The following is a 13,340-nucleotide window of genomic DNA, read 5'->3' as shown; positions in this document are numbered from 1 at the left end:
ATAGTTCTGGAAGGTGAACTGATCTTAATTAACCATAGAATTTAAGCAACTTTTTATTGCCACAAGAAACATATTTATGTAGCACTTGAAATTCCTGCTAATCAAAGCAAACTAGATGTATGCTTTATATCAATCATATTATGACGCCATGAAGATGCAATAATAGGTTGCTAAGGATGAGGATGCCTATCAATAAAGCAAGTTCTTAACATTTATATGGAAGCAGACTTAATGATGTGAACTTGGAAGGTTAAATCGTGCTTCGAAAGTCTTATTTTCTTGATTATAAACCTTCGATCACGCAAGAGAATTAGAACCGATTCACGCAATGTGTTAGGAAAACATTTTCAATTGCAATGATTTTGATTAACCATAACTTTGCTTCTTCTAGTCAGATTAGTATATCTCCATTGAATAATGTCAGATCATTGTATAGATCGCATGCATGCTCTATGAAGTTTGATCCTCTAGATATAGATGTATATCCTAGGGCATTATAATAGTATGAATACTATGTTTGTCTATACAGATTTCCATTAGAAAATATGGAAAAGAGTGAATTACAACAAACCCCTAAGTTAGTCTACTTAAAGAGAAGCGTATCTTGGGGCAACACTAGCAATCAATATGCAAGTCTATAAGGTTTGATTGATCCATACTCATACACTCTATGCACCTTTAAAAGCTAGAAAGCTGGATAAATGAGTAATCTACAGGGGCTACAGACAGTAGCATAGAAAGACAAGAACCCGAAAAATAAGGGTTGCAACCTTCAAAAAGAAGTTAAACACAAAAGCAATATGGTATTAATCTTGGTGGTGTCTAGTCCTGTAAAACTATTTTCTTATCAGCTATACTATAACTCTAGATTTTAATTTTCTGTCAGGGATTTCTAATTCAGATTTATTTTTTTCGACAAGTTGGAAAAAAGAAAATTATATTATGCAGTGATAGTTAGCTAGGAAGAGAATATAGCTAGAGCTTATGTACGCTTTCTTTTCTCGAGGATTGTTGAAAGTAAAGTAATGCTGCAGTTATCATATTTTTACTAATTTGTTACAAGGAAAAGGAGACTGCATGAAAAAATATTTATAGCTAGTATGATGAAGGGCACATGCATTTTGCTGAACAGCATTCATGGTAACTATGATGGAGGTTTGCAATCCCTCCTAAGGTGTTGATAGGTACAGTACTACGTATAGATGCATGTGAAAATACATTGGGGCCAGAGGTAGAGACTCAGAGAGAGAGAGAGAGAGAGTAGAAAGGGGCATATGCCCTCATCTTAATTTGGAAAATATGATATATAGATAGCTTGGAAGAGAAAAAATCATCATGGTTCATGGATGAGGAGATGTCAGTGTTCTTGCAGCTTTAAAAGCCTTGGAACGCACGCTCTATAAGCATTGTTTGGAAGGCCACTATTTAATCCCCAACCAGCCATGTGATTCTTCCACAGGAGACAATGGCTACTAATTCTCAGTGTTTTTGGGGCCTATACCTTGCACTTTCACTTTATTTTATTCACTCAAGTTCCACACCTCATGTAACTTTTCTTCACAAAATTGTTTCACCACTTTTTCTTGTCACCTTTCTCATAATTATAACCCTCTTTACTCTAATTTCCTTGGTTTATGCAGGTGTATATAGTTTATTTGGGGAACAGCCATAATGTTCATGATCCTCATCTCGCTTCCAAACATCATCTTCAACTCCTTTCCAAAGTTTTTGCAAGGTTCTCTCTCTCTCTCTCTCTCTCTCTCTCTCTCTCTCTCTCTCTCTTATATATACATCACTTAGCTAGGTCTTATATATTTTTCTCTGTGCATTCAATTATCTTTAGTGAAGAAGATGTTCGGCAATCCATGCTTTATAGCTACAAGCACAGTTTCTCAGGGTTTTCAGCAAAGCTCAATTCATCTCAAGCAACCACCTTGGCTAGTAAGCTAATGATTAACTTTTTCTTTTTCTCTGCTTTTTATGCTGTTTTGTTAAAGAAATTAGTGGTTAAGAAACATGAATTAATATTGTAAGATGAAAAATACTGCAGAGATGGAAGAAGTGATATCAGTTTTTAGAAGCAAGACACTGAGGTTGCACACAACAAGAAGTTGGGACTTCTTGGGACTTACCTTAAGCAGCAGTAGCAGTACTAGTGCTGCAGGGACTCCATTGCAACTAGCCTATGGTGAAGACATTATTGTTGGGATATTTGACACAGGTCTTTTAATTTCATTACTAGATATGACTCCACATGTCGTATATCTTTGACAACCTAGCTAGCTATTTTGTGTATTATATATGTGTTTTGGGTGATCTATTTAGGTATATGGCCCGAATCAGATAGCTTCCGAGAAGAGCCCCGGATGAGGCCTATCCCCTCAACTTGGAAGGGAAGGTGTGTTAAAGGAGAAATGTTTGAGCCAGCAAAAGCATGCAACAGGAAGCTAATTGGTGCTCGTTACTACCTCAGAGGTTTTGAAGAAGAATACGGGCCACTAAACACGAGTGGCAATCCAGAATATCGATCAGCTAGAGATTTTCTAGGTCATGGGACACACACAGCCTCAACAGCAGTGGGTTCAATAGTGAAAAACAATGCAAGTTTCTTTGGTTTGGCGCAGGGAACTGCCAGGGGAGGAGCACCAAGGGCTCGTCTAGCAGTGTACAAAGTTTGTTGGGGAAGGAATTATGATGGGAAGTGCTCTGAAGCAGACATCCTTGCAGGTTTTGATGATGCTTTGTATGATAGAGTTCATGTAATCTCCGCATCGTTTGGATCAAAACCGCCATTGTTACCTCTATTTGTATCAGAAGCTGCAATTGGTTCATTCCATGCAATGCAATTAGGTGTTACTGTGGTGTTCTCTGCAGGTAATGAAGGGCCAGATCCATCACAGGTCACAAATGTTGCTCCATGGGGAATTTGTGTAGCTGCTTCCTCTGTTGATAGAATGTTTCCAACCCGGATAACCTTGGATAATAAGCTCTATGTCATGGTAATTCATGCATGCATTTTAATTAATTATTAGCTCTAAGTCTCTTCCAAATTGACTAATTATTATTTTTATATGTGTTTCTCTAATTGGACATCACAACATGTTAATTATGCCCCAATAATTAAGAAGTGAAAGTTTTTGTACGGCAATATATGGTTGAGAGTTTTGTGGTGATAGAATAATTAGCAGTGGGTCACAAACATAATCATTTCCTTACCAAACCTCTGATCTGAGTGGTAGTTAATATTTTGACAAGGCTGACAGAGCTTGTATAAATTTGTATATTTCTTAAAATCATTCAGTAGATTCCATTTGTACAGGGAGAAAGCTTTATCATCACACCTATTAAGGGAAAATTGGCAGATGCGACCACATATTTTGTTAATGGGTAACTCTCTCTCTCTCTCTCTCTCTCTCTCTCTCTCTCTCTCTCAACGTTTATATATTTCTTAGTTGAGTTGAGAGTGACAGAGTTTTGTACTTATAGTAAACAAAAAAAGTGCAGGGTTTGCAGGCCAGAAAATTGGATACAATCAAAATTTGCTGTGGGGAGAGTAATTCTGTGCTTCTCTAGCATTGGACCCTATGAAATTGATGAGGCAGAAGCAGCTGCCAAGAAAGCTAATGCATCAGCTTTGATCTTTGTGGAAGCTATGACAAGGCAGGTTGCTGTGGACATCATCCCCTCAGTCCATGTCAACCTTGAGCAGGGGACTAAAATCAAGCACTATCTTGCTCAATCTCCCACGTAAGTTGTTTACGGCGAAATCATACTTACTTATATCCTAATTATATTCCTTGTAAACTTAATGAACCCTAATACTGTGATTCTGTGAAATACACACCACCACACAGGAAACCTGTTGTGCAGATAGAATCAAGTAAAACTGTTATTGGCAAGTCACCAGCCCCTAGAGTTGCATACTTCTCTTCAAGAGGCCCAAGCTCAATCACACCTGATATTCTCAAGGTATTTTATGTTCAATAACCGATATATACGTACATATGTACAATATTTTCATGATCCCTTCCATCCATCTCCATGTCATATTATGAACAGCCAGACATAAGTGCTCCAGGGGTAAATATATTGGCAGCATGGCCTCCTCAAACATCTCCCACTTTGACGCTTGACGATAAGCGTTCTGTTAGCTGGAATTTTCAGTCAGGAACATCAATGTCATGCCCTCATGTCTCAGGGTCGTTGCCCTTATCAAATCTGCACATCCAACTTGGTCTCCTGCAGCCATTCGATCTGCTATCGTCACCACAGGTAAGTACTTATTAGTTGTTATCACCACTATAATCAAGGTAAAATTAAATTTACTTTAATATACGTGGTACATGTTTGAAATTAACTTGTCACATGCAGCATACACAAGGGACACATCCTTTGACAGCATTGTAGCAGATGGATCTATGAAAGCCTCTGATCCCTTAGACTCTGGCGCTGGCCACATTGACCCCATCAAAGCAATGGATCCAGGGCTCGTTTACGACATGAAAACCAGCGATTACATTCTGTTCCTCTGCAATATTGGCTACACTGAAGACCAAATCAGCCAGATTGTTCTTTGCCCTTCAGGAACTGACATAAGCTGTCCACAAGTACTCCAATCAAATGTCAACTTAAATTACCCTTCCATCACATTTTCTAATCTCCAATCTACTGTGACAATCAAACGAAATGTGCGTAATGTTGGGAAAAACAAGAATGTCATTTATTTTTGTACCATTTCTGAGCCTGATGGAGTTGAGGTGGTGATATGGCCTAGAGTTTTAATCTTCTCATGGTTCAAAGTGGAAAGCACATATTATGTGACCCTCAAACCAAAGAAGGAGTCTCAAGGGAGATATGATTTTGGAGAAATAGTGTGGTCTGATGGCCTCCACAAGGTCAGGAGCCCCTTGGTTGTATCTATCAATACCCCTTGGACTCCTTGTATTCCATCACCCAGAAAATCACAAAACGCAATAACCACCTAATGTGACACACAAAAAACAAATGTGCATTACACTCCTGTGTTTTTTTACTGACATATGTTCTTTCATTCTGTTGACTTTATAAAAAAAAAATCAAAGTGATAAATAAAACTTTATGCCATGTCTTTGTCGAAAATCACAAAACGCAGTCTCCTATAAAGGTTACATGAGCCATTTACATTAATGCCCTGCCAAAATCAAGTTAACACTGAGGAATTCAACACACAACATTTTTTTCTTTTTAAACCTAGAAAGAAACTAATCAGACTAATGATCAGTAACGCTAAATTTTCATATTATAAGTTCAAATCTTTCAACAACAGTCTTAGGTATCGTGTTTACCTGTGTTTGTAATATCAACATAATCTCTTGGCACTAAGGGCTCGTTTGAAATTATTTTTTTAGGAATCTTAGATTCTAAACGTTTCTAGCAAAATCGCTTTTATTATAAAGATGTTGAATTTTCATAAGAAATCTAATTGCTTACTGGAAAAACATTTAGGAGTGCTTCATGAAGAAACACATAGCAAGTGCTTCTCTAGAAAGCACTTCTAAACTTTTTTAGCAAATGATATTAGAAACGTTTTTGGTTACCATAAAATGGTTTAGCTATTCCATAAATCTTATCAACCTATTAAGCAATCGAAAGTGGGACTAACACATACTTGTGCAACCAACACGCAAAAGGAATTAGCATCACATTAATGATCTAAAAGTGTGTCATAATGTATAAAAGGTGATTATGATGCCCCCATATTCGAATAACTAGGGGTGTGTTTGGGACTACTTATCTAGCAAAAATACTTCTAAATTTTTGTGCTGAACATAATCAAAAATGCTTTTAGCTCTTTCAGAAACACTCCCAAATGTACTTGAAATAATATTTAATTTATGTTACTTAGACTAAAATTCACTTTCGTCTCTTTAGTTCCAATAAATAAATTAAAATTCACTACAAATTTATATGTTTGTGGTACTAATTGACATAAATGATCAAAAGGTAAACAAATTTAGTCTTCACTGCGATTTGATTTCACAAAAATTTAATTGACATTCATGTTCTTTCATTCTCTGTATTTTCTAAAAAAAAAAAATTAAAAAGTGTTATTGATGTTTATATTCTATGATGGTGTTTGGGCTCTGAGTCTCCTTAAGGTTTGACCTAATATGCCATTAATTTGGGACCATTGGGTATTTGGTTGATTGTTGTCAAGTTTTACCTTAACGCTGAGGAATTCAAGCTATGTGACGAAGATTATAACATTTTTTCTTTTTAAACTTAGAAGACGGAGCTAACTAGGGTGGTACTAATGATCAGTAAGGTATAAGTTCAAATCTTACATGACCAGTTGTTGAATATAAAATATATATAGGTATCTCGTTTATCCTAATATAATTTAATCTCTTTTAAGCACTAGGCCTCGTTTGAAATTATTTTTTTAGGAATACTTAATTCATAAACGTTTCTAGCAAAATCGCCATAGACTAATGCTTACTGGAAAAACATTTAGGAGTGTTTATGAAAAAACTAGCAAGTACTTACTATTTAAACTTTTTTAGAAACGATATTAGAAGCGTTTTTGGTTGCCACTATTCCATAAATCTTATCAACCTATTAAGCAATCAAAGTGGGACTAACACAACTTTGCAACCAACACGCAAAAGGAATTAGGGTGTGTTTATAAATAGGTTTTGAGTGTGTGTCAAAAGTGCTTTTAGCTCTTTGATGGCTTGAAATAATTTTGATTTATGTTACTTAGTGTGTAAATTAAAATTTGCTATTTATAGTGGTTGACATAAATGGGTAGTCACTGCGGTTTTTAATTATTCTTCCATGGTATTTTCTCATATTCTGACCTAATACAAATTTTGAGGGTGATTAAAATTAGTGATATTACATGACCCCTATTTTAATTTCACAACTCATAATATAGAGTACAAGAATGGGCGTTAGTATCTACTTCAGTAAAAATCACAGTGGTTATTTATTCTTTCATTGATGCAAATTACAATCCTTGGAAAATTCGGTTGTTTACAGTGAAAGCCCCAAAATGCCCACAAACACGAAAAGTCATCCCCAAGTAAAAAGCATAGAGCCCAAAGCACTGTTACCACATGCCCGGGTGGGATGGGGACATCGATGTCCTTTTGTAATTAGGGTTTCCAAACTCCTCATAATGGGTACAACCAGCAATGTAAAAGGAGTGTCACCGGGCCAATCAGAATTCACATTGACCGAAAAGACCAAAAAGAATATCCTTAAGCCCATTTAGTTTCCGCCACGTGGAATTATGGCCCAATAGGAGAGGCTCGATGAGCTCACAAAGTGACCCGCAGGTGATTAAATGAGAGTATTGAAGAAGAGCCGTGGTGCTATTTGAATCACCGCTTTTGGATGAACAAAACCCTCTCTTTCCAAAACCCAAACCCTTGGCGGCTGTGAGACCCGTTGTTCCCTCTTCTCCCACTCGGTCTATCTCTCTCTTTTAGCCTCAGGATTTCTCTCTCCGTTGGCTAAAACCCCAATTACCTTTCTCTGAGATTTAGGGTGTTTTAGTAATACTTCGGATAAGTAGAAGATCTAGCTATCAATTCACGGCCATGGCCACCGTTGCTCCTCCTGCGGATCGTATCCTTATAATTTTAACCATCTGGGTATTCTTTGTTTTTGGTTTTCCTTATTAAGATCTGTTCTTCTTTGATTTGTTTTGGATCAAACTGGATCTTCTCTGTCTTTGTTGTTATTGGTTTATGCTTAACATGTAGATCGCAGTAAGCCTCTTTTATGATGTTTGCTTAGCTCTTTGTTTGTGACGCTTTCTTTTGGTGTTAAGGTGTTTTAGGCTTGATTTGTGGTCCGCGTCTGGAAATTCATGGTTCTGTGTGTAGAAATAGAAGTCCCTGTTATTTTAAAAATTCGTATGCCTGGACTTTGACAATTTCTTTTTGGTTTGTTTCATGAGTATAGTTTGTTTAGGCCTGGTTGAATTGACAGTTTCATATTAGACGATTTTCATGAATTGGTTATAACTTGTGTTGGAGTGATTTCATTAATGGAGTTTTTACCCTCATGTCAAATTCAAACTATGCTCACTGGATTCACGTGTTGTTTTTGTTTGTTGATTGTATATGTCTATTACAAAAGTATGTATTTCCTTCACCGTTTGCTTTCTTTAGAAGCAGCAGATTTGCTACAGAAGTTGTCATTAGATTCTCAAACCAAGACCCTGGAAATTCCTGAGCCAACCAAGAAGGTACCATACATTTCGAACTGCTAATTTTCTGGGAATCAAAGAAAATATGGTTATTTGCTGAATTTAAGTGGAACTTGAAAAAGCATTCTCAAACTGCATACTGAAACATTCAATTATTTAATCTGATATGTGATTCTAAGGTTAGTTGCTTTCTCAATGCAGCCTTCTGTTAATCAATATGGGTCTATTGATTCTGGAAATGCTGCGAATGGTCAGATCCAATCAGAGCGCTCCGTGACTCCATTGTTACCTGATTTCATGGATCCATCTCTATGCTATCTCCCGAATGCTTATCCGTCTGCCTATTACTATGGAGGTAAATTGACGTAGAACCCTCAACTGGAGATTGGTTTAGTGGTGGATTGTTAAATTCCCCGTGAAATTTTATGTATATGATATGGATGGTTCTGTGAATTTCTTATAGGCTATGATGGGACTGGCAACGAGTGGGATGACTACTCGAGATATGTAAATCCTGAGGGAGTTGAGATGACTTCTGTAAGTTTTTTTTTTCTTCTTTCACTTTTTGGGTAATAATTCATGATTTGGTTTTATTTTGTGTCTCACATGACTAAATCTCATTGTTTTAACTTTATGTTAAATCTGCTTGTTTGTTTTAGGGAGTTTATGGGGATAATGGGTCTCTTTTATACCACCATGGGTATGGGTATGCACCATATGGTCCATATTCACCGGCAGGTTCCCCAGTTCCAACTATGGGAAATGATGGTCAGTTATATGGGCCTCAGCACTACCAATATCCTCCCTATTTCCAGCCTCTGACTCCAACCAGTGGACCATATACCCCCAGCCCTGCTGCCCCGCAAAGTGAGGTATCCACCTCTGTAGCTGCTGACCATAAGCCTCTGCCTGTGGAAACAGCTAATGGGATTTCTAACGGCATTGCAAATGGTGGAAGTGTGAAAGGAAATAATGTTTCAGCTCCCTTATCAACATATCAAAACTCATCTTTCAACTCCAATGGTTCATATGGAAGGGGTGCTATGCCAGGACGTGTTCCTACTCCTGGATACCAGGACCCGAGATATGGGTTTGACGGGTTACGTTCTCCCCTTCCGTGGTTGGATGCCCCACTTTTTTCGGATGGGCAGCCTAGACCTGTTACAAGTACAACAATTACTTCTTCAATCTCAAATGGCAATAACATTCCATCTGCAAGGAATCAGAATTACCGTCCAAATTCTCACTTCATGGTATGTTTATTTTTTCCTGATTTGTTTTTGTAAATTTCAATGTGTGGAAGTTTACATGTAGACGGTCACCTCATATGGAGACTGCCCTATTTCCGGCCACCAGTGGATATGTGGAAATGTCAACTGTGTTGTATGACATGATTGTTCAATTATGGCCTTGTCCATATATCAAACCTCTAACCTTTTGGTGTGAAAACATCTAAGGCAGGGGAGAATCAGTGGGCTCAACCTGTAGGTTGGGCCTATCCTTGTTTTATACAATTGGAATCTTGTTATTGGTTGGAAGACTTGACTTGGATTTCCTTTAACTGGTGATTTTGATATTTAATTTAAATGTTTCAACTGCGAATGTTATTTTAGATATGTCCACCCTCATGAATTTTATTTCATTGATTTCACAGGGTTTGCACCACCCAAGGCCATTGTCTGGAATGGGTACAGCTCAAGGGTTTATAAATAGGATGTACCCCAACAAACTTTATGGTCAGTATGGAAACACAGTTAGATCTGGTATGGGCTTTGGATCTCATGGTTATGATTCACGAACCAGTGGACGCACATGGCTGGCTGTTGACAGCAAGTACAAACCCAGGGGAAGAAATGGCGGATACTATGGATATGGTAATGAGAATATGGATGGTTTGAATGAACTCAACAGGGGACCTCGGGCAAAGAGCTCCAAGAATCAAAAAGGTTTTGTGCCTAATGCATTAGCGATCAAGGGGCAGGTGCCAACAAATCTTAATAATGATGAGGAAAAGGATAAAACAAGTGTCCCAGACCGAGAACAATACAATAAAGCTGATTTTCCCGAGGATTATATTGATGCCAAATTCTTCATCATTAAGTCATACAGTGAGGATGATGTTCATAAGAGCATTAAGTATAATGTTTGGGCCAGCACGCCAAATGGCAACAAGAAGCTTCATGCTGCATACCAGGAGGCTCAGGAGAAATCTGGTGGCTGTCCTGTATTTCTTTTATTCTCGGTGAGTCTTTTGTTTCTAGGCATTGAGAGGGTTATAGTTCAAAAGTACTTTTGGATGTGTTGTAATTTTTTTGTTTTCCTTGCAGGTCAATACCAGTGGACAATTTGTAGGCCTTGCAGAGATGTTGGGACCTGTTGATTTTAACAAGAATCTAGAGTACTGGCAGCAAGACAAGTGGAATGGCTGTTTCCCTGTCAAGTGGCATATTGTTAAAGATGTTCCCAACAGTTTGTTGAAGCACATTACTCTTGAGAATAATGAGAACAAACCTGTGACCAACAGCAGGGACACTCAGGAGGTAATTTTACATCCTACAGATTTTTTGCCTTGATCTTCTTTGTTCTTCCCCTTTGAATATTAATCTTATGGGTTTGTGTAGGTCAAATTGGAGCCGGGCCTTAAAATGATTAAAATTTTCAAGGAACATTTAAGCAAAACATGCATCTTGGATGACTTTGGGTTTTATGAGTCTCGCCAGAAGACAATTCAGGAGAAGAAGGCTAAGCAACAGCAGTTTCAGAAACAGGTCAAGACTCTGCCTTTTCTATCGATCTGAAACAGTTTTAAAGTTGTTAATCTATTTTCTATATATTGTGACAAATGTTTAACAGTTCTAAATACCTGACATTTGTCCTTATTTTTGAAAATACCAAAGCAGGTATGGGAAGGAAAAGCCATTGATGAGAAGAAAGAGGTAGCAAATGGGCAACTGAAAACTCAAAATTCATCAGAGGTTCCCTCTGATTTGACCAAAGAATCTATTCCAGCAGTGCATGCAATTGAAGAGGCGAAACTTGCAGAAAATGGATTGATTGCAGCTGGAGATGCCCCAAAGGGTGCTAAGCCAGTTGTGTCAGAGAAGAGGGTTGTAGCTAATGGGGTTGCGAACGGTTGCTAGCCTTTGCCTTGCATAATGGCGGTCCAGGTTGCATTGGAAGTTTGTTGCTGTGGATGAATATATGAGAGCTACTAGAAACTACTTGCCAATTGTGCCTACTTCTTGGACCGCCGCTCTGATGACTGTTGACTTGCTTTGCTAGAGAATAGTCAATAATTCGTTGAGTGGCAAGTCAAATCTCTAGAATTTCATGTATCTTGAGGCAGGCTAGGGTTCTGAGTAATCTATGTTCCGCCCCAACCACCCCCTCCACAGTTTTCTTTTGGGTCTATTTACAGCTGTTCTGCAGAAGCTCCTAACAGGTTTTGGTTGCCTAGGATTTTGGGTTTAGGGTTTCTCTTTCAGTGGTGCTTAATATCAGATATGTTTTTTTTTTTGGGTTTTAATTTTCTTTACCATTGCCTTTTACTTGTTTTGTTATTTCCCGTCTTGTAAATCTAGATCACATCTCCATTGCGGAGCAGGTTTGCTTTTGTATTTGTATGTGAGCTAGAAGCAAGGTGGGAAAATATTGCAATATAGTCAGTTTAAGAATTTACTTTTTCCATTTTTATTGTCTGTTGTTGGTTGTGCTTATAAAATTATGTTTTGTTTAGACTTTAGTGGTAAAAAACAAAGGAGATGCCTTGTTATAAACGTTCCTTTTCTTTTGGCTGAATCCTTTTTTTTATATAAAGTTAATATCTTGTTTTTCTTTTCCAAGCCATTTAATCTAACCCTAGACTAGACAAACAACTGGTCGAAAAGTGCAGCGGCTGCTGCTATAATGCTACTTGTCCTTTTGGTCATTGTCCATTAAAGTAGGGCGTAAATTAATGGACCAGTATGGCTGGCCAAGTTGGCTGTTTCCTTGGCCATACCTCGTGTGAGCTCTGCTGTACAAAGGATGCCAATAGCATTGGCAAGAAAGAAGCCTATAAAATACTAGGGTTGACTGGGACGCCCATAAAGTAATTAATTCAGTTTGGTAGCAATTCATTATACAACTCTCTCTCTCTCTCTCTCTCTCTCCCTCCCTCTCCTACACCCTAGTCTTACCATAATACAAAACCTCTTATGGTCAATTGTAAGTTGCATGATATTTAGGAGCAATGTTTACCAATATTTGTCTACTACCATTAATGGGTTCTAATAAAAAACATGTGAAATAAATCCATTGCATTACGTTTCTAATTGTTCATTCGACAAAAAAAAAAAAAAAAATTTAATTAATTACATTACTTATATGGAATGTGTATCAAAATTAATTTGATTCTTTTACTTTCTGCTGAGTATTACAAATTGTGCGACTTCGATGTCAAAATCTGTATAACTTGAGAAACACTGCCCGAGTTGTTGGCGGTAGCTGAATTTTATCATGACCATGCCCCATAGCATGGAACATGGAAACGCAATGTGAATATATATATATATATATATATATATATAGTCTCCTATCGAGGATCCCTCAAAATAATTTTATTTGAGGGATGCCCATTAGGGTACCCTACAATTTTTTTCCCAATGACCCAAACCATCCATTTTTTAGGTCTAAATTCATAGATCATCCTTATAAAAAAATTAGACAAATCGAAAACCGTTTTGACATCCAATTGTGTCTTACAAAATCAATAAACACGATGCTTGAGTAGTCAGTTTAGCTAACCATATATACATCATTTTTCAGATTCTTCTTTGAGAACCGTCCTAGCAAACAATGTTGAAAATATATAAGCATGAAGCCACCTACTCAACATTTGGTAAACTATGAGAAAATCACTTATTGTTAAAAATTGTTATGAGAGAAAGTTATAAGGGAAAATAGTTAATGATGTGCTTTCATTTTTTGATTATACATGGATCAGTTTCCAAGAGGAGCTAAGTTTAATGATTATGCTGGAATCATTTTCTGGTTATGTAGGAATCAGTATCAACAATACTTTTAACAAAAAGTTTATCAAATACCAAACTACTTTCTCTCACAGCAAATCTGACAACGATTATTTTCACAGCACAGCAATGTT

At 37.4% G+C, this 13,340-nt stretch overlaps 2 protein-coding genes across 3 annotated transcripts; both read left to right on the top strand.

Annotated features, from left to right (window-relative positions):
• The first annotated feature begins 1,416 nt into the window (after positions 1–1,416).
• UNE17 (Subtilisin-like serine endopeptidase family protein) lies at positions 1,417–4,985 on the top strand. Its single transcript, XM_089048462.1, is given in 12 exon segments — positions 1,417–1,546; positions 1,641–1,735; positions 1,844–1,941; positions 2,051–2,221; positions 2,326–2,727; positions 2,875–2,999; positions 3,320–3,387; positions 3,505–3,747; positions 3,855–3,969; positions 4,060–4,198; positions 4,201–4,272; positions 4,372–4,985. Coding segments are annotated over 12 exon segments (2,223 nt in total). The 5' UTR covers positions 1,417–1,465.
• A 2,485-nt stretch (positions 4,986–7,470) lies between these two features.
• Positions 7,471–11,890, top strand: LOC103321408 (YTH domain-containing protein ECT4-like). 2 transcript variants are annotated; one of them, XM_008223302.3, is made up of 9 exons: positions 7,471–7,611; positions 8,163–8,236; positions 8,399–8,552; positions 8,661–8,734; positions 8,857–9,450; positions 9,852–10,439; positions 10,525–10,737; positions 10,819–10,965; positions 11,098–11,890. In XM_008223302.3, the coding sequence occupies exons 1-9, from the start codon at positions 7,584–7,586 to the stop codon at positions 11,335–11,337; spliced, it is 2,112 nt and encodes a 703-aa protein (XP_008221524.2). In that variant the 5' UTR covers positions 7,471–7,583; the 3' UTR covers positions 11,338–11,890. The 2 variants fall into 2 exon arrangements, with proteins under 2 accessions (XP_008221524.2, XP_008221460.2); XM_008223238.3 differs by having other exon boundaries at positions 8,160–8,236.
• The last annotated feature ends 1,450 nt before the right edge of the window (positions 11,891–13,340 follow it).

The sequence above is a fragment of the Prunus mume genome, linkage group LG1, assembly GCF_029339155.1.
Source record: "Prunus mume cultivar Tortuosa linkage group LG1, ASM2933915v1, whole genome shotgun sequence".
In the NCBI taxonomy this organism is placed as follows: domain Eukaryota; kingdom Viridiplantae; phylum Streptophyta; class Magnoliopsida; order Rosales; family Rosaceae; genus Prunus; species Prunus mume.
The sequence above is the reverse complement of the archived record's forward strand: the minus strand, read 5'-3'. Positions and strand labels throughout refer to the sequence as shown.

Excerpts from the sequence above, each read along its gene's own strand:
- LOC103321408 (XM_008223238.3), top strand. The coding sequence starts at position 7,584 with ATGGCCACCGTTGCTCCTCCTGCGGATC. Across the intron at positions 8,735-8,856 it reads AGGGAGTTGAGATGACTTCT|GGAGTTTATGGGGATAATGG; the intron begins GTAAGTTTTTTT and ends TGTTTGTTTTAG. Across the intron at positions 10,966-11,097 it reads AACAGCAGTTTCAGAAACAG|GTATGGGAAGGAAAAGCCAT; the intron begins GTCAAGACTCTG and ends ATACCAAAGCAG.